Genomic DNA, 20,315 nt, shown 5'->3' with positions numbered 1-20,315 from the left:
TTCTACAAGTTAAAATTCCTAACTATATGTTCTTGGAAATTTCTCTGAATTTGTTTCCTCTGCCATAAAACATCAGTAGCTATTTCACATGAACCGCTGTGAGGAGTAAGTTAAATAACCGTTGTCAAAATCCTTAGCACAGTTCCTGACATACAGTAAACATTCAATACATGGTAATAATAATGATCATGAATTACAAAATCTACATTCTTATCTTCTAGATTCATACCCCTCTCCTTACTTGCTAATTCTTTAAAAATAACTGGGGGTAAAAAATCAATCATTATCAAAACAAAAAGAGACCTAGTAGGTCACTTCTTCACCTCCAGTTGTCCTCTTTCCTACGCTTCAATAGCCTCAGTCATCACCCATACTTAAGAGTACCTACTCACTTTATTTGGGCCCAAATGTGCAAAGCGGATCAGAGTCCTTATTTAACACTTTCACTTAATGATGGCTCATCCATGATATAAAAATGATACTACATATTTATCTTTCCAACAAACTCAACACCAGAATGGACCCATGTTGCAAAAAAGAAATCAGCCAAAAGCACTATTCAGGAAGTATCCATTGGATCAAAGTTTCACTACTAAGTCAAAAATAGGAAGGTCGACTTTAAGAATAAGATGTTCCAAAATATCTAAGATACTTTACTTCTAGGATATGCTTTCTAGAAATGCAGAAGAAAAAAAGTTCACATGAAAATTTTATCAACTCCTGGGATTTGCTTCTAATTCATTCAATAAATATTTGCTGAATACCTATGGGCAAGCACAACACTAAGCACTTGGAAACAAAGGGGACAAAATAATGTGTGGTCTCCCCTCCCGCTAACCCCCATAGAACTTATTTAAAAGCTTTCCAGGTTTTTGTCTCTTCCATTCATTTGTTAACATACTGTATGTCTATAATGTGGCAGGAAAGTTAGGTACTTGGTGGAGCAGGTGTTGACTAAGACAAGACTCTTGCCCTCAAAGAACTGACAGATCAGTAGAAGAGAAAAATACAAACAAGGATGTTAAGTGCTATAAAAGCCACAGAGATATTGTGGGTAACCAGTGGGAAAAAATAACTAACTCTAGCTATATTAATCAGGACATACTTCCTAGGAGACCAATATTTAAGTAGGGTCTGAAGAGACAAATGTTTCCCAGATGAAAAGAAAAGAATATTCCAAGCAGAGGAAATAGCAAGGTGTAGAGACAAACATACATGAAAGAATATACATGTACACACACATACAAATAGACATTAAAGTATATACATGCTGTATATACGTGGACACACAACCAGTGTTTGGATACAAGTGAAAGAAGTCATCTGAACCACAACATACAGAAAATGATATGACTTCCTAATTCTTCCAAAGATAATACACAACACTATAAATAGCAGAAAAGTCAGTACATTCAAATTCCAGCCTTAGGATATTAAGGCTGAATTCTCTCCCACAAATAAGGGGACAGTGGAAGGAGATCTGAAGGGTAGATTGGATCTGGATTAGAAGGGATCCCAAAGGGATCCCAGCAAAGAAGAGTTAATTCAAGTGGGAATACAGAGAAAGAACAGAAGCAAGGCAATTAAGAGGCTCCTGAAATGGACAAGGGAAAAAAAAATTTTTTTTTTTTTTGAGACTGAGTCTCCCTCTGTCACCCAGGCTGGAGTGCATGGCAAGATCTCAGCTCACTGCAAACTCCATCTCCCTGGTTCAAGCGATTCTCCCTGCCTCAGCCTCCCCAGTAGCTGGAATTACAGGTGCACGCCACCATGCCCAGCTAATTTTCTGTATTTTTAGTAAGGGTCCAATTTTAAACAGTAAAGGGGAAAAGTGCACACATAAAAACAAGATTCTAAGTTAAAGAGCCCTTGACTTGGTGAGCAATAAAACATAAGGAAAGAGAGAGAGTTCCAAGGTTTCCCCCGATTGATCGTTCCATTTACCTTGATACTTTTTTAAGAGTACATTTGACTTTATGAATACACATTACGGCATTCATATCTCATAAGCCCTCTATTCTCAACATACTTTCACATGAATAGTTTGTCATTAAAAAAATTAAATTAGTAAAATCCATCTGGAACCTTGTCTCAGTTTCTGAAAAAAAGTGTAAGGACTTTTAGATTAATTTTGCAGTAATTTCCCTGTAACCTTAAAAAAAAAAAAGAAATCTACTAACCTTCTTACATGTCTGTCTTTTAAAACAAAGGTTAAAGGAAGCCTATCCTTGTCTGTGACTCATCTTTATCAATAATCAGCATTTATACAGAATCTAACTGGCAAAATACCTTATACAAAGGAACTAAGCTGGGTTTCCCAATGTTGCTTGGCAGGGCTGGCATTCTGGACCAGGTAATTTTTGTTGTGGATGCTGTCCTACAACTTGTTTACAACTGACCTCTACCTACTAGCTAACAGTAGCACCCTTCCCTCTCCCCACTCCCCCAAATGACCATCAGAAACATCACCAAATAGTGCCAAATGTTCCCCGGGGACCCTGTTACAGATTGTTATATGGTAAGCACTGTTTCGAGCTTCTCATTTACTTCCCTTAATACTAACAAAAAAGTATTCATGAGGTAGGTAGATATCATTTTCCCCTCCTTACAGATAAAGAAACTGAGGGAGGTTAAACAACTTGCCAAAGGTCACACAACCAGTAAATGTGGTAGCCTGTACTTGAACCCAAACAATGATGGCTCAAGTTCCTGTTCCTAATCACTGTTGAGCTCTACCACTAATGACCCAGTATTTATCACCTGACTCTTGAAAAGTAATATTTTGAATCTTATCTAGCACTAACAACTAAAACTACCACCACAAGTGAAAATTAAAAGTTCACAAACTCAATTCAAAATAAATTAACAAGCATTTTTTAAGCACTGATTGTATGCACAGCACTAACTTTTAGGAACTACAGCGGTTCAAAGAAGAAACTACCATTTATTAAGGATCTGGCTCCAGGACCCCTTTCACACATTAACTCTTTGAGATCTCACAACATCCTTGGAAGGTATTATCTTATTTTCAAGAGAGGAAGCTCAAGGTCAAAATAGAAAAGTGGTCTCTGACCTAAAAACTTTCACAATTTAATTGGAGAGACCAAAAAAAACACGTATTTCAAAGAAAATAAGCAAATTAAATGTCAGTTAAAAACAAAGGGTAGAAAACACAAAATATGAGAAGGAAAAGTACACAGTTAGACTAGTGAGAAAATACTTCTAAAAAGAGGTTTCTAGTATCCCCTCCTCTTAAGAAAATGGCATAGAAGAGCAAAAGAGGAGCAGCTGGGGAGGAGCAACATCTCTCTGAATGATGCGAAATACAAGTTTTGGGGACAGAAAGTCTTGAGATAGCCAATTTAAGTAATAAGTCAAGGAAATGATGAAAACTATCATTTAAGGCTGCCTTAAAATTAGGATCAAGCTGAAGCTGGAGACAATAACCCAGTCTATCATATGCTTTTAGGGTGCCCCTACCTCCAAACACTCTCAAGCACAGCAACAGGAACAATCAAAAAGTATTTAAAGGTTAAGACTTCTAGGGTTGGTTAAAGAAAGCTTAGACAAAGTCCAACAACCAAATTTCCTGAGTGACACATCTTCTATTTTGTTTTGTGTATTTTGCCTCTCCTAACCAGAAAGTAAGTTTTAAGAGAGCAGGTATTTTTGTTTTGCTTATTTAGATGAATTCCTGGCATAGTAGGTGTTCAGTAAATCTGAACCCAATCTGCTGCTGAATAAAGGCAGTATTCAAAATAGTAACAGGTTCAGCAGCAAAGATCACCAATGTCTCAGCATTCAGAAAACTAGCACCCTCACAGAAATAACAATAACTTAATACTATAATATTTCTTATGACTGCAGCAGCTAACATTTACTGGATGCTAACTTAGCCAGACACTGTTCTAAAGACTTACATGCATTTTCTCACTCAATCCTCTTAATTACCCTATGAGGGAAATAGGTACTATTATTATCTTCCCAGTTTTAAAAGAAACACACATGGAATAAATAACTTGCCTGAAATCACAAAGCAGCAGAGCTGGAATCTGGGTCTATCAACTCCAAAGCTTGCCTCTCAGCTACTATGTCACATGTAGAATGACAAGCACCCCTCTCAGACAAAGCTAGCAAAATAGGGTCAATGAGGAAAAAACAACAACAGAACAAAGAAACTCCTCTATAAGTCAAAAACTCTTTGGCCATCATCTTCTCCTAGCAGGCATGGTGGAAATTTTTCCACCCTAAAATAACACTGATTATCCCATACAAACTAAATCTTTAATGGTTTAAAGAACCCAAATGTTGAAAAGCTATGAATAAAAACCAATAATCTAATCATCATTTCAAAGGGTGACAGATAACAAGTGGTAACACCTCATGTCCACAACCCAAAGAAATAACAGGGTGTGACCCATGACTAAGACTGACCTCCAAACTTCCGGAGTCACTAGCCCTGATATCTGCCTCTTCTTCCTCCCTCCTTTACTGCCTCTCCCCACGTCTGTACAACCCCACTCTCTTCTCCTGCTCAGTTATTAAAAAAAAATGAAATTTTGTTTCCTGCTCTAAATTTCTAAACCTGGTAATATAAAAGTTTAGTATTTCTCCGCAGAGGGGAAAAAAAAAATCCACCTGCGTAGCACTCAGTAGAAAAAGGTTTCCCCACTCACTGTATAACCATTCTAGTTTATACTATCAAATTCACACAGCAGTAAATTAAGAGACCACCAATCATGCAAAAGAAAACGTACAACCCAAATATTTATTTACACAACCTTCCAGTATTACATACATAATAATCAGGAAGAAATTAAGTAAACTAGAGAGAACATGCTCTTCTTCCCATCCAGTAACTTATTATAAAGTCTTTTTTGAAAAACTATGAAATGGAAAGATCCCTAGAAGCATGTTACCAACAAAGAAAAGCATTTAAAATGCTGAAAATTTGTTAAGCTAGAATATTCATTAATCATCTAACCAGAGATCCACTAGCAGATAAACCAATCTAATTTCTACATTTACACCAAAATCTAAAGCAAATTTTCCTTAAAAGGAGAAGTCACAGCTAGCAAGATAATCAGTGCTAAAGATTTTATTTTTTTTAACTTTTATTTTAGGTTTGGGGGTACATGTGAAGGTTTCATAGGTAAACACGTGTCACGAGGGTGTGTTGTACATATTATTTCAACACCCAGGTATTAAAGTCAGTACCCAATAGTTATCTTTTCTGCTCTTCTCCCTCCTCCTACCCTCCCCCTCAAGTAGACCCCAGTGTCTATTGTTTCCTTTTGTTCATAACTTCTTACCATTTAGCTCCCACTTACAAGTGAGTATACGCGGTACTTGGTTTTCTGTTCCTGCATTAGTGTGCTACGGATAATAGCCTTGGTTTTCTGTTCCTGCATTAGTGTGCTACGGATAAAAGCCTCCAGCTTCATCCCTACTCCCACAAAAGACATGATTTCCTTCTTATTTATGGTTGCATAGTATCCCATGGTGTGTATGTACCACGTTTTCTTTATCCAATCTGTCACTGATGGGCATTTAGATTGATTTCACATCTTTGCAATTGTGACTAGTGCTGTAATGAACATTCATGTGTATGTGTCCTTATGACAGAATGAATTATATTCTTCTGGGTATATACCCAGTAATGGGATTGCTGGGTGGAATGGTAGTTCTGCTGTCAGCTCTTTGAGGAATCGCCATACTGACTTCCACAATAGTTGAACTAATTTACACTCCCACCAACAGTGTGTAACTGTTCCCTTTCCTCCGCAACCTCACTAGTATCTGTTATTTTTTGACTTTTTATAGTAGCTACTCTGCATAGTGTGAGATGGTATCTCATTGTGGTTTCGATTTGCATTTCTCTAATGATGAGTAATATTGAGCTTTTTCTGCTTGTTGGCTTCATATAAGTCTTTTGAGAAGTGCCTGTTCATGTCCTTTGCCCACTTTTTAATGGGGTCATTTTTCTCTTGTAAATGTAAGTTCTTATAGACGTTGGACCACAGATCTTTGTCAGATGCAAAGTGTGCAAATATTTTCCCCCAAGAATATATATCTCAATCTTTTTTTTCTAGCTTAGATTTTTTTCATATACCTTAAATATACAGTTCTATTCAATAAACAAACTATGAAGGAAAGTATAGCAAAACTGTTCTCAACATAGAAATTCCTTCCAAATACAAAAACAATCAAGAAGCATTTATTTATTGTATTGGCCAATAAAACACTGATTATGCCCTGCTTGAAGAAAAGGTATTTCTGAAAACCGATCTTGTATTTAACAAATACTAAGCACACAAAAAAAGGAACTTTTAAAACCCACATACTAATAATTTCAGGAAAAGACAAAAACTAAAATTAAGTAGTTAAAACAGACTCATGTAAACAAAACTACTTCAATCTGAATTTGAGATGTAAATGACACAGATAAAATTTCTGTTCAACTTCTTAATGATTTTTTAAAGCTTTTTATTTCCAAGGGTTAAAGAGATGGGCAATTAAAAGGGCTGATAACTGAATTAGATCCTGCTATTTCTAAATGGGCAATTTAAACCATAGTCACTATCATAGATAATCACTAATTATTCAAAAAAGGATTCTTTTCTGGTCCATGCACTACTGAGATCTTTGAAAATAAATGCAAATTCCAGTTATGTTCAAATCAGTCTTCCTTTTCTATTAAAAAAAAGCACAACAGTTCTGTCATTTCTTCAGTTTTTAATAAAATGTTAATGAAGTTTTAGATGCTTCTGAAAACACAGAATTACTTCAGTATTATTCACCAAACTCAAGTGTTGAATTTAAATGTTGGGCAATATAAGGCCTGATTTAAATCTTCTATCTATAGCACACTTTAAAAGAACTTTAACTTAATAAATTAACACTGACGGGTCAAATGCTATATGCCAGGCACTGGATTAAGAGCTTTGCATGCTTTATATTATCTCATTTAATCCTAACAACCACCACGTAAAGGACATGTTTTACTCCATCAACAGGTGATGCCACCAAAATTAAAAGGATAATAAATAGCTTGTTCAAGGCCATGAAGCCAAGAAATTATTGAATTATGAGTTATTGAATTCATATTATGAATGTATTTTATTAGGTAAATGAGAAGTAAATTAGTTGCCTGTGTAGTCAGAAGTAAACTAGCTGACTCCAGGTGCACCTGTTTTCAACCATTAGGTAATTATAAATTACTACCTTTAGTGAAGCAACTCCTTCTCAGACCTAAAGAATGTCATGCAAAGGTATATTACCCTCCATATACACCCCTAAAAAGCATACAATCCTAAAAGGCTGTTAAAAAATACATACACTCTGACCAGGCACTGTGGCCCAAGCCTGTAATCCCAACACTTTGGGAGGCCATTTCAGGAGGACTGCTTGAGTCCTGGAGTTTGAGACCAGCCTGGGCAACATAGGGAGACCCTGTCTTTACAGAAAATTTTTTAAAAATTAGCAGGGTGTGGCAGTACACACCTACAGTCCCAGCTACTCAGCAGGCTAAGGTGGGAATATCACTTGAGCCCAGGGGGGTCGAGGCTGCAGTAAGCAAGGATCACACTACTGCCCTCCAGCCTGGTGACAACGTGCAACCTTGTCTCTAAAAAAAATAATTTTATACAAACCACACACACTCTCATAAGCATTGGCTAAATTAGGAATTTTTGTTAAAAATTTAAAAATTATATACACACACACACACACACACATACATTCTTCCAAAAACAAACCAGCAATTTGCCTTGAGACTTCACATTTGGAACTGATCATATACATTGATGGGTTCGTTTTAAGATGCTGGGAGATGAAAACGCCAAAGCCAGAGGATGTGATCCTCTCAGAGAAAAGGCTAAATAATATTAAAAATATTTCGTAGTCTTTTAATATTTCCTAAATTCCAGAGCAGTCATGCAGAAATGAACATCTAACACAACACACTAGGTACGTGTACACAGACACACACACACACACAGAGACAGAGAAAACATGCTATCTCTTTCTTACAGCCAGATTTCCAGTAGCTATCTTCCTGCTAGAAAGAAAGGGCAAAGGTGACACAGCATAGCAACAGAAACTGTACAGCATCTGACTGACCCACTAGCTGTCCCTTAGGTCTGATGGAGGAAGAGCAAAAGATACTCAAGCAATAAGGTCTCTTGTGCATTTCTGTTTGTTTCTGATTTTCAACTACCTGCATGGCAGGATAATACAAGACGAACACTGGCTCTCATATTTTCTTCTTATAAGCCTTCTGCTTTAGAGAAATCAAGTGTTACTCAAAAACTATAAAGGAACACCTCTGAAAAATTTTGTTAAAAGTTATTTTAGTTTGTCATTCCAATATCCAGATCGAGTGCTCAGTGAAAACCGCAGATGCTCCCTCAAACGTTTCACAATTCTGAAGTTGTAATAAGAAAAAATTTTTAAAGATACTTGCATGTAAAAATATAATTACTAGAAGATATATATCCCATAGTGTTCAGAAAATGTCACATACTTTGAAAAAATACATTCCATTTAAATATACTGTCAAAGGTATCATAAGGAAATACCAAGGAGCTATCATCAGAAAGCAGCAAAAACATAAAAGTACATTAAGACATAAAACAGGAAAATATTAAGTGATATCAAAAATATTTTGTAAAGTCTTTTAATACTGCCTAAATTCCACAGCAGTCATGCAGAAATGAACATGTAGCACAGTACACTAGGTACCTCTACACACACATACTCTGTGTGTGTGTGTGTGTACATTTTCCCCCATTATTACTTAATGGGGGAAAAGTCTAAAAACAGGACAATTTAACAGCAAGAATTTATTATTTAAAAACAATTTTACTCATTTTTTTGTAATGACAATTCAGTCACACTAAAGAAAAACTAATACACATTTTTCCCTGGTCCACTGAAAGTATCAACGAACGAGAATATTTCTGCTTGGAGTATCTGCAGATATGAGATGCACACCTTGTGTCTTTTAAATTGCCACTCATCCTTAGGCTTGGGACAATGATAAAATTACCTGAAAAGGCAAAAATTAAAAGATTTTTAAAATAATAAGGAAATAATCCTTTCCAAATAAATAGGAAAGCAACTTTATAGTGACCTTCTAAAAGACATACTAACATTGTCAGATTATATACTCTCTTTTTAAAAGAAGAAAAATTAAAAAGTAAATTGTTCTTTTAAAAAGTAAATATGTAGAAATACTATATATAAAGTAAAAGCAGGTTTCATACTCACTAAAAAGTGGTCATTTTTGCAAGAGTAATCTCCACCCCTGCCATAAACAAGGGAATCCTAAAATAAATAGGATTTATGAAACTAAAAATACCATCATCCAATGTTGGTATCTGCTGACATATGAAACAAATATTTTAATATTAACTGTAATGTAAAATTGCACAAAGTGAATTACACTTTCTGAACAACACATGTGAGAAAGATTCACTCTTAAAAATATAGCAATGCGGCCGGGCGCAGTGGCTCACTCCTGTAATCCCAGCACTTTGGGAGGCCAAGACAGGCAGATTATGAGGTCAGGAGATCGAGACCATCCTGGCTAACACAGTGAAACCCCATCTCTACTAAAGAATACAAAAAAATTAGCCGGGCGTAGTGGCTAGCGCCTATAGTCCCAGCTACTTGGGAGGCTGAGGCAGGAGAATGACGTGAACCCAGGAGGCGGAGGTTGCAGTGTGCCAGGATTGCACCACTGCAATCCAGCCTGACCATACAGTGAGACTCCGTCTCAAAAAAAATAAAAATAAAAATAAAAATAAAAAATAAAATATATATATATCTCAATGCTAGTCAGGTGTGGTGGCTCACGCCTGTAATCCCAGCACTGTGGGAGGTCGAGGTGGATGGATTACCTGAGCTCAGGAGTTAAGAGACCAGCCTGGGCAACATGATGAAACCCCATCTCTATCAAAAATACACAAAAATTAGTCAGGCCCACGTGGTGGTGCGTGCTGTGATCCCAGCTACTTGAGAGGCTGAGGTAGGAGGATGACTTGAGGCCAGGAGGCGGAGGTTGCAGTGAGCTGAGATCACACCACAGCACTCCAGCCAGGGTGACAGAATGAGACCCAAAAAATATATATACACACACACACACACACACACACATATATACGTATATATATACATGTATATACATCAAAGCTTAATTTGTTAAGATACACTAGTACTTGAAATTAACAAAACAAAAACTGCAGAGCCAATAATTCTACACACTGAATTAGTTACTGCAAGAGATTAAGACTTAAAGAGATAGCAGTATCAAACTTTAATGCTCTTACAGTTTGACTCATATTATGCAGACCAACCATAAACACTTCTAATTTTACATACGAAGAAAATGCTTTACATTTATTTTCAGGTTTCGAAAGTATGACCACAAGCTTCTTTACAGATACTTTTGGCCATGATACAAAGCCAGTATATCACTAAATGTCAATTGTGGTTATCTTTAGATAAGAAATGCAGGTAGTCCCTACTTTTTAGCTGCATCCCTTTAAAGATGGCATCACCTATGTCCCTCAATCCATAGTTTGCATCATCATGAAGGCAAAAGCATTTTACAGTAGAGTATGTGCTTTACGCCGAACCATTTTAAATGAACTCAGAGAAAAACATCTCACCTAGAAAACAAAGACCACCAAAAACAGCCAGTCCTGGCTTTGTAGTGTAATAAAGCTCATACTGTTTGTTGGTGGATTTGGCAGTTGTCTGTATCAGGGGTCCAAAAACTTCCGCCTATGGGCCAATTGGAGCAAGGCAACATTCATTCACTTCCTTGTTGTCTACAGCTGCTTTCACACTATAAGAACAGAACTGAAAGTTGTGACAGATCATGTGGTCCATAAAACCTAAAATATTTACTAACTGGCCCTTTACAAAAATAGTTTGCCAACTCCTTCTCTACACAATGAGATGTCAGAAGCACCAGAAGACTTCTCCAAGAACCATCTCCAAAGTACAATGCAATAAGCCTATGCTTTGTGGTCATCTGGTGGGTGCTAAAACACACACACAAACATATACCCTCAAGTCTCTCTAATTCCCTATCAATCCAAAGTTGCCAAGGCAAAGTATATGAAGTTACCACTCTTCTCACTGTCCTTACTAGTAAATAACGTTAACTATAAATGGCTGCCTTCTAAAATTCATCTGAACATGGCTTCGACTGCACAAAAAATGTCGTGGAAAGTGGAGGGTGACGAGAAAAGGCCTCCATATGGCATATAACCCAATCCCTGTACCTTCACCCTAGAATCACCTCAGACCTATCTCCCTGTTGAAACATCTCTTCCCCAGAGTTTCTGCCATTTGAATAATCACTGTTAAGAAGTCAGAGAAGCTACTGGGAAGGTGCAGAATTCCAACTAAGGAACACAAAAAAGTGTGAATATGTATTTCCTTCCTCACAATCCTTAATCCTGTTAAAGTCAATACTAAATGCAAGCCACAAAAATGTCTACATTTTTTTAAGTGCCAAGTTGCTTTTTGTTTTTTAATAAAAAGGTTAAAAGGAAAAAAAAAAAAAAAAGCATGATCAGCACTGCTGTGCCTACACAGGGATATCCCCTCCATTGTATGGGACACAAAGACACACACCAACTGTGAACAAGGGAAGCAGCCTTCCCTGTCCGCTATTTTTGGCCTTACTTTGTCATATTAAGACCAAACGTAGGATAATAATGCACAGCGAACTTTAAAAACATGAATTTGAGGAAACAAATCTGTCCTTCTATTTATAAATTCCTTAACAATGAAATTATTATTAAATATACTCTTCTGAACTTAATCTCAAGGGACCTATATACCCTATCTAAAAAAAAAATAAAAACTTTTAGCTTGTTTCAAAAACACAGAATAATATACCCTGGGACTAAACTGGTGGCCATGTTTAAAGCCTGCTCATTCCTTTTTAACTTCAACTCTTATCCACTTCTAAAACATCTATTTTAGGTAGTGTCTCATTCATTCAGATTTTCCCCCTAACTAAAAATACCCACTTTCCAGCTCTTCACTTTCCATCAGTACTCTGGGAAACCTAAATATGTTGAAAATAATTCCAACTTTACATTTTCAGTATATTACCTGCTAAACTATTTTGCTGTTTTGAAACTGCACCAGTATCCAACTGTTGCCCTAAAATTTCACATCCAAAACAAAGTTTACTGTACCATTTCCAAACTCTTTTTTGTAAGAAGCTGCTAGCAATACACTAAGCATCTTCTTTCTCACTCCTCCTCCTGTATAGCCCTTGATAGCCATGACATAATAAAAATGTTGGTTCCCTAGAAAAACAAAATCCTAATCCAGGCATAACTGCTTTTGCCTAAAATGTAATTTCTCCCCAGTCATCTGAAACTACTCTCTCAGGAACACTCTTCTCAATTGCTTCTTTGAACTGTAATCATGTGTCTAAACAAACACAACTGACCCTAACACTACTTACTCAACAACCTTCATCTGTATTCCCTTCAAACCAACTTCATAATTTTATCTGTCCCTTATGCCTTCCAATTCCAAGTCTTAAATATGTTGTCTCCACTTGCTCTTTTCCTCCTAAAAGAAACCTTCACAGATTTGGCTTCAACACTTCCATTAGTTCTATATGTATACGTCCAAAAGCAACATTTCCCTAGTGAAAAATATAAAAACATATTCACATCTATAAGTTGCCAAATAATATCTAACATCTAGTGTGGTCTTAGATAAATATTGGTCTATCGCCCCTCTCCTATAGCTTTGTGCAACTTGTGTTTGATTGTCTGCACCACTAACAAGTAAAAGCATCTCAAAGGCAGGGACCCCAAATACTTTGTCATTTCTACCCAAACATGCTAAACATTACCCTAATTTTTTGGCCCAAACATGCTAAACATTACCATAATTTTTTGGTCAGACGCGGTGGCTCATGCCTGTAATCTCAGCACTTTGGGAGGTCAAGGTGGGCAGATCATTTGAGGCCAGGAGTTCGAGACCAGCCTGACCAACATGGTGAAACCCTATCTCTACTAAAAATACAAAAAAATTAGCCAGGCGTGGTAGTGCATGCCTGCAGGCCCAGCTACTCAAGAGGCTGACGCAGGACAATCGCTTGAATCTGGGAGGCAGAGGTTGCAGTGAGCTGAGATCGCTCCATTGCACTCCGGCCTGGATGACAGAGCAAGACTGTGTCTCAAAAAAAAAAAAAAAAAAAAAAAAATTACCGTAATTTTTAACCAATCTATAGTTAAAGCAATAAAAGTAGGTCCTAAAGTTAGTAAGCAACTTTGACAGAGCACAACCTACATTCAAACTATAGTTTGTTTCTTAGTTTGTCCTCCCCTCCATCCCAAAACACAGCTTCTACATGACTACATTTCTCTTTATCATATCTTTGTGAAAAACAGAATACGGGACTCTGATTCTAAGTCTAACACTACATCCACTATTCAGTATTTTCATGTCAGTACACATTTAAAAGAATTTAAAGTTCCTTACCAAAGCATAACAAGGCAACTAAAGGAAAACAATTCAGTGGGAGAAGTTCCAGAGGAGGGAAAAGTGGTCAAAGAAATGAAAGACATTATTCCAAGACAAGAGTTGGAGAAACTGACGGTAGAAATAATGAAAGTCTATAAAATTAAGAAATGATAAACTGAGGCTTGTCCTGGTATTTCTTGAAATACAAACCCTGTGTCCTGAAAGTTTAGGGACACAGGTATGGAATATGTAAATGAATTATCACATAATACACAGGCTAATAAACTTGCAGAACTTATTACTTTAAAAAAAAAAAAAAAAACATTGTTAAGTTTGAGAAAGTTTTAAATTAATCAAGATCCTGAATGGAGAACTTAGAATAGAAAGATAACCCCAGGCTTACATTCATTCCCACAAAGCATCTCTCAGCAGTGGCTTCAGACAGAACGAGCCCACAGTTGTCTAGATGGACCGGACCACAATTCTCAGTATAGTACTGCCTATGCCTTCCTACATAAAATCCTGCTCTATGTTTAACCCTTAAGGTCTGTATATGAAATGTTAATTACTTTCATGAACCTTTAATTTGGCACTCTGACAAGATACCTAAAATACAAGTCAAAGGTTTTATATACTTCAACTTTAAAATAATGGAAAGAAAAAATCATTCCTGACTTAAATATCAAAGGTGTATCCTAAATTGATACAGAAATAAAGATAATTCAAAAGAGCAAAGCCTCAAACCAAATAAAAGTGTTGTCATTTGTTACTCTAAAAAAAAAAAAAAAGAGGGGGGGTGAAGGGAAAAAAAATCACAACTTTTATAAAATGATTAATGTGATAAATGCTCTTCCCCAAATAAGTTGTGATTCCTAAGGACTCAAGTTCCTGAATAACTGACATCTGTTACAGTGTCATCCTAACACACATGAATTGGATCCTGGAACTGAGAAGGTTAACTCCCGTACCAATAGGTACTGAAATGAACCTCTCTCAGGACTGGCTTTTGGTTTTGTTTTGTTTAAAAAAAAAAAAGGAATTTTACTTTCGGGGTCCACAGGGTAAGCGGTTCTCACTCGGGAACATATATGAGAGTATCCCTGAAACAAAAAGTAAACCGCACACACCCACAGTACCAGGAAAAGTTTACAGATACAGATGGCCTCTGTGCGCACATATGCTCTGGCTTCCTCAATTTCCCTTTGCCAATTACTGGCCAGAAAGGTGCGAGTATTCACTCTGGAGAAAGAACTCCTCCAAGAAAAACCTGCATACTTGCATTACTCGTACAAAGAGCTAAAAAGTCACAAAATACAGGCCTCTCTAACACCTTTCCCCCTCTGTGAATAAAGCTAGACCCTCTCATTGATAGACTCCCAACACTACCGGAGAACATCAGCAAAACTCCAGGAGGAAGCGCCGGCATCCTCCCACTTTCTCCCCCTCAATTCCCTCCCGGGGCCACTCACACTTTAAGAGCCGCGGCGCCGAGAAAGTGGGTTGGTTCCCTTCCTCCTTCGGACTGAGGCGGCAGCTGCGGAAGGCTCCGGTGCGGTACTGAGGTTGAAGCGGTGCTCGTGTCGCTAAACCAGGCGGCCACCCGGGTCTCTTCCGCGCTGCCAGGGGAGAGGAGGCGGCGGCCCCGCTTACCTCCTCTTTTCCTCTTCCTGGGTCTTTTCAGGCTGCGGCTTCTGCCCGTCCAGGGCCACTTCTCCCGGGACAGTCAGGTTTGGGAGACTCCGAATTTTGTTTTTGTAAAGTTTCCTCTGGGTGGAGGCTGCGGCCGGCCCCCCGGGTCCCCCCCGGCCCCGCCGCCCTCGGGACTGGGGCGGGGGAGGGGGGCTCTAAGAACTCCTCCCAGAGTCCAGCCAAGGAGCCGGGGGGCCGGCGACTGGCCAAGGGAGAAGACCCCCGGAGGGGGCTGAGGGGAGGGGAAAGGTGAGGAAAGGACGGCGGCGTCGGTCCTGCTCTCTCCGCCGCCCCAGCCGCAGCTTCACATCGGGGTCCCCGCCCCCCCGACCGGGGGGTGGTTGCCGAGCTTGGTTGGGGCCCCGGTTCATACACTCCGGGGCAAGATGCTACGGCCCCGGGCGGGTGGCCGAGGCGGCGGCGAGGCGAGGGACCCGGCCGGCTCCGCTCGGCGCCGCCCCCGCTCCCGGCTCCCGCATGTGTCGCTGCGGCTGGGACCCCCCTCCCTACACCTTGGGGGTCTCTCGCCCCAGGCCCCCCAGGACGAGGCAGAAGCTCCGGCGCCTCCTCAGCGTTCTCTCACCGCGGAGCAGCTACCCAGTCCCGGTCGGTGGTAGCCGCCTCCCTGCCCCCCAAGCCGCCGGCTCCGGCTCAGGCTCGGGCTCCGGCTCCGGCTCCGGCTCCGGCGTGTGCAGCAGCCGCCGCTACCGGCCGGGAAGGTGAGGGGGGGGAGAGGAGTGCGGCCGCGGCTCCCGCTGGCCCAGGTGAGAGCGAAGGTCTCGGCGGCCAGTGCAGGGGGGCTGGGTCTCTCGGATGCGCCTTCGCTCTTACTCTCAGCTGCAGCAGCAGCGGCAGCGCCCGGAGCTCAGCTCGCTGTCTCCCTCGCTCTGTGCGGGGCTCTCGCCTCACTCCAGAGAGAGGGGCGGGAGGAGAGCGGCGCCTGCCGATGACGCAAGTCACCTAGCAACCACTCTCTTCCCCCTCCCTCTTCTTTCCGCTCTGAGGCTTCCTCCGCTGGCCTCTTTTCCCCTTCCAGCCACCCCGCCCTGGGCGCCTCTGGCGCCCTCTGATGACGCTCCAAGGGAAGAGGAAGTGGGGATCGGCGAGCGGGTGGGTGCGCCTCGGGCCGCGGGACTCGCAGCCGCCGCCGCCGCTGCCGCCTCTACGGCCGCGTCAGAACTGAAGAGAGGAAGGGGAGGAGCCGAGTCGAGCCTAAGCTGCCGCCCGATCTTACCCCTGACCCGTGGGCGGCCTGGAGAGCTTGCTCTGTAGCGGTTTCCTTCGGGGCAGGTGGGGACTGCTCCTTTGGAAGGAAAGAGGAGGCCCAGGCCGCGCCTTCAGACAGCTGCGCGCACCACCCGAAGATGAGGCATTTGGCCCCAGACAGACCCTCGAAAAGCCGGACTGATCGTGGAGTTCCCGCACAGCCTGATCCGCTGCACCTGCTCCAGGGAGAGAGCGCCCCAACCTTCCCGTGGCGTGGGGTGAGACCCGGCGTTGGATAACGTGTGGTCGGGCCGAGCAAATGTTTGATGAATGAATGAATGAATGAATGAATGCCTCTCTCACGTGGCACTCGCGAAGCTCAGAGGATATGGTGGAAGTGCAAGTGCTTTGTAAACTACAGTGCTTTGTAAAAATGAGTTGTAATACATTCCTCCCCTCCTCAGCCGTGGAAGGAAACAGGGGTGCGGCTTGAGTACAGTCACAACCTGAGTCTTTAGTGGACAAGGAGACGAAATGCCGGGCAGAGGAAGGAACCCATCCTCGCGCAGATTGTGAGGGCGGCGGGAAGGGAGGATTGGAAGGGAGCCATCCTCTGGGAGATTGTTGAAGGATTTTTAACTGTCAGGGAAGAATTTAATAGTGTCTCACTTTTACGAATGGTTCTTTCTTATGGCTTGGGGCTTTCGAGAACTTCTGATCTTGGTTCATCAGTGTACGTTGTCATCAAGAAATGTTAGCCTGTGTTTCAGGTCTGACTCAAAGGTTATTTTCTTTCTAAAATAAATGTTATTACTATTATGCAGCTTTTCCTACAGATGTTATCCTGGAAAGGAAAGTCAAGTAAAAACTCATGAAGTTTAAAGTGTAGTTCTCTAGGAAAAGAAATTTAAGATAAAAGGACCAGAATCCTCAGAAATCTGTCTTAAGTGAATAGTATGAGGAAAAGATTAAAACAGCAGCAATGATGAAAGCAGATTCCACAATTCTGTCCGTGGACCCTAGTACACCCCACCTCCTTGGGAAGCAGTAGTAATGGAATTTATAAGTCTTTCCACCTGAAGGAGGGGGTGAGATAGGAGCAAGTGTAATATAGACAAATGTGGGAAGCTCTGGGTTTCTCCCACTACTGCCACTACCATCTGCAAACAGTAGACTAAGGAACCTTTTAACTGGGTAAATACAAGGCCTCGTGTTCATTAAAATGCTGCAGGAAAGGTGGTGGGAGGGGCAAAGGAGGATGTGGCAAAACCAAGGAGAGACTCACAGACTAGCACCTGACCCTACTGCCCTTGACCTGAAGTTCCAAGAGCCAGGTTAAACATCCTGCTTAAATTACCCTGGATTTTTCTGTCTTTACATGATCAATCCCCTGCTACAGCCTTCCAAATAAGACTCACAGTTCATCAGACCAACAAGTGATGGTTTCACATGGCTACAAAATAAATATCTTTTGTTTTTCCTCCTCTTCCTATCTTACAGCAGGGGAATGGTGGAAATTAAAGGAGTAAAACACACAGATTTAGGGGATTTTGTGAAGTTAAACACCTCAGAGAGTTTAACCTTTGTGGGCTTTGGAGGAAAAGAGTGCAAACATCAGAGTTCTGCAGCCCAGCAGAGAACACCTCCAGTTAAGTGTGTACCACATAGGGTTTTTCAGCAGCATGATCTTCTGTTTTCATTGTCAGTGGCTCCACCTTACAACCTCAGTGCTGAGGAACAGAAGGGCACTCAGGAGAGCCTGAGCCACCTACTTAGAAAGTATTTAATAACAGCACACTAAGCTTACTGGGCTAGATACCCACCTCAACACCCAGCTTGATAACAGGAGGAAACAGCTGGAACTGGAGGCTGGAGAGAAGGAAGTTCATGCATTTCCAACTTGGTCTGCATCTCTTTAGTTCCTTGTATTGCTTATTAATCCAGAGGAGAAAACAGCTAGTTAATTCAAAATTCCAAAAAATCTGAAGTTTTAGCTAATAGTTCCTTCCCTGGTTCATCAATATAAGATAAAGACCTAAAAGCTGTGTTAAAATATAGAACAAATGAGATTCTTATAAGGTTTTTGACCTCTACACTTGAAAGTGAGCTCTTATGAGAAACTAATCAATGTTTTGTTATTCCACATCAGTGGGTTTTACTGTCAAAGATTGTGTAAGCTAAGTTATCTGGCAAAATTTTGCTTTCCAGAAATGCTATCTATAGTATATTGATTTTAACATTTTTATTGTGAAATATAGTTTAAATTCATAAAGCAATTATATAGTATAATAAGTGATTATAAAGGAAACCACCATGTAACCGATCAGCCAGGTCAAGAAATGGAATATTTCCAGCAACTCAGAAGTTCCCCTCCCTGCCCGAACACAACTCTTTCCCTCCCTCCTAAATGTAGCCATTATTCTAACATTTGTGATAATCACTTCCTTGCTTTTCTTTGTCGCTTTGTCGCAAGCATGCATCCCTAAACAATATATTGTTTAGTTTCACTCTTTGTTTTGAACTTTATGTAACTGGAACAATATAATATGCAATCTGTTGTTCTTGCTGCTTTTGCTCAACATTGTTTTTAATTCATATGTGGTTCAGGTTGTTCCTATAGCTGTAATTTGTGCATTTTCATTGTTGCATATTACAGTGTCCCATTGTAACAGTATGTGACAATATGTTTAGCCATTCTGTTGCTGATAGACATCTGGGTTGCTTCCAGTTCAGGATTGTTATAAATGCTAATGTGAACATTCTTCATATATATGTTCCATCACATCTATGTCAGTTTCTTTATAGCATATACCTGGGAGTGGTGAGATGTATCATAAACTTGAATAAATAATGCCAAGTTCTTTTCTAGAGGGTTACACACTCAACACTAGGTACGTATGAGTCCCATTGCTCCACATCTTCACAACACTTGACATTATTGGTCTTTTCGGTTTTGACAGTCTGGTGGATGTGTAGTAGTATATCATATATCATTATGGTTTTAACTGGCATTTATCTGATTACTGATGCTGTTGAGGATCTTTTTGTATACAACTAGCTATTTGGATTTACATTTTTGTGGTGCATTATTATCTTTTCAACATCTAAGTCTCTGAGATGCCCAACTTTTCAATATCCTTTCATAGTCCACATTTGAACAGGTAAAGTAATCTCATGGGATGTTTAGTGTGTCGCTTTTCTGTCCAGAAACCTCTGTGGCCTGTGGCGCCTTTGCCCAAGTCTTGCTCAGGCCCACTGGGCTCATTCCACCCACTTGGTCTGGCAGGCTGTGCTCAGCTTACACTACCGGCCTGGATCCCACGTCTGCCAAGGGCAAGTACGGCATGGAGCAGCAAGGCACGTGTGAGCGAGCGTGAGGTCTGGCTACTGCGCAGTCAGACACACCAGCTGCTGCAGTGGGGCGGGCAGCTCCAGATGTGCCAGCTCTCTGCAAGGCTGTGGCTGGACCAGGCATACTGCAAGCAGCTTCCACAGCTGGCACCAGGGAACACATTGGCACCCAGAAGCTTGGAGATGCCAGGAACTGCAGGGACCCAAAGAGGGAGTCACAGCCCTGGCTTGGGGAGCTCCCAGGTCTGGACTCCCCGAAAGGCCACAGCCCTTCTCTTCACCCGCAACTTGGCAGCAAGGGAGATGTCTCAGCCCCATTTGTGTTACAGCTCCTTTAGCCTCACCATTTGGCAGGTCCCAAGTTATTCTCCTGTGACCAGAAAGAACGAGGTATGCAGACAAGTGGAGGGTGAGGAAGATGTTATTGAGTAATGGAACAGCTCAGAGGAGACCCACACGGGTAGCTCCTTTCTGCAGCCAGGGTGTCCCAATGAGTGTTCAACTTCTAGCAAAGAGGGTGGCTCCTTTCTGCTAGGCAGGTTGTCCTGATGAGTTTTCAG

At 40.8% G+C, this 20,315-nt stretch overlaps 3 protein-coding genes across 8 annotated transcripts in view; 2 read left to right on the top strand and 1 right to left on the bottom strand.

The window, feature by feature from the left end:
* Positions 1-15,471, bottom strand: part of FBXW7 (F-box and WD repeat domain containing 7) — a 216,732-nt gene extending 201,261 nt beyond the window's left edge. For 4 of the 6 annotated variants that reach the window (XM_023227650.2, XM_023227608.2, XM_023227614.2 and 1 more), the window contains exon 1: positions 14,979-15,471. The gene's annotated coding sequence lies outside the window, so the exon portion shown is untranslated. The remainder of the gene's footprint in view (positions 1-14,978) is intronic. The other 2 variants (XM_023227630.2, XM_023227641.2) reach the window with 1 other exon arrangement.
* Positions 1-19,272, top strand: part of LOC113219573 (spidroin-2-like) — a 49,793-nt gene extending 30,521 nt beyond the window's left edge. The window contains exons 2-5 of the mRNA XM_026454110.1: positions 13,437-13,644; positions 14,882-15,063; positions 15,191-15,236; positions 15,458-19,272. Of these exons, the coding sequence (XP_026309895.1) occupies positions 13,437-13,644; positions 14,882-15,063; positions 15,191-15,236; positions 15,458-16,162 (1,141 nt within the window). The 3' untranslated portion in view covers positions 16,163-19,272. The remainder of the gene's footprint in view (positions 1-13,436; positions 13,645-14,881; positions 15,064-15,190; positions 15,237-15,457) is intronic.
* LOC111551897 lies at positions 16,272-19,288 on the top strand (the record flags this gene model as incomplete). Its single annotated transcript, XM_023225962.2, has 1 exon — positions 16,272-19,288. A coding segment is annotated over one exon (432 nt), but the record flags the coding sequence as incomplete, so codon positions are not given.
* Positions 19,289-20,315: the final 1,027 nt, after the last annotated feature.

The sequence above is a fragment of the Piliocolobus tephrosceles genome, chromosome 3 (assembly GCF_002776525.5).
Source record: "Piliocolobus tephrosceles isolate RC106 chromosome 3, ASM277652v3, whole genome shotgun sequence".
In the NCBI taxonomy this organism is placed as follows: domain Eukaryota; kingdom Metazoa; phylum Chordata; class Mammalia; order Primates; family Cercopithecidae; genus Piliocolobus; species Piliocolobus tephrosceles.
Note: the sequence above shows the minus strand (reverse complement) of the source record. Positions and strands in the feature narration are given on the sequence as shown.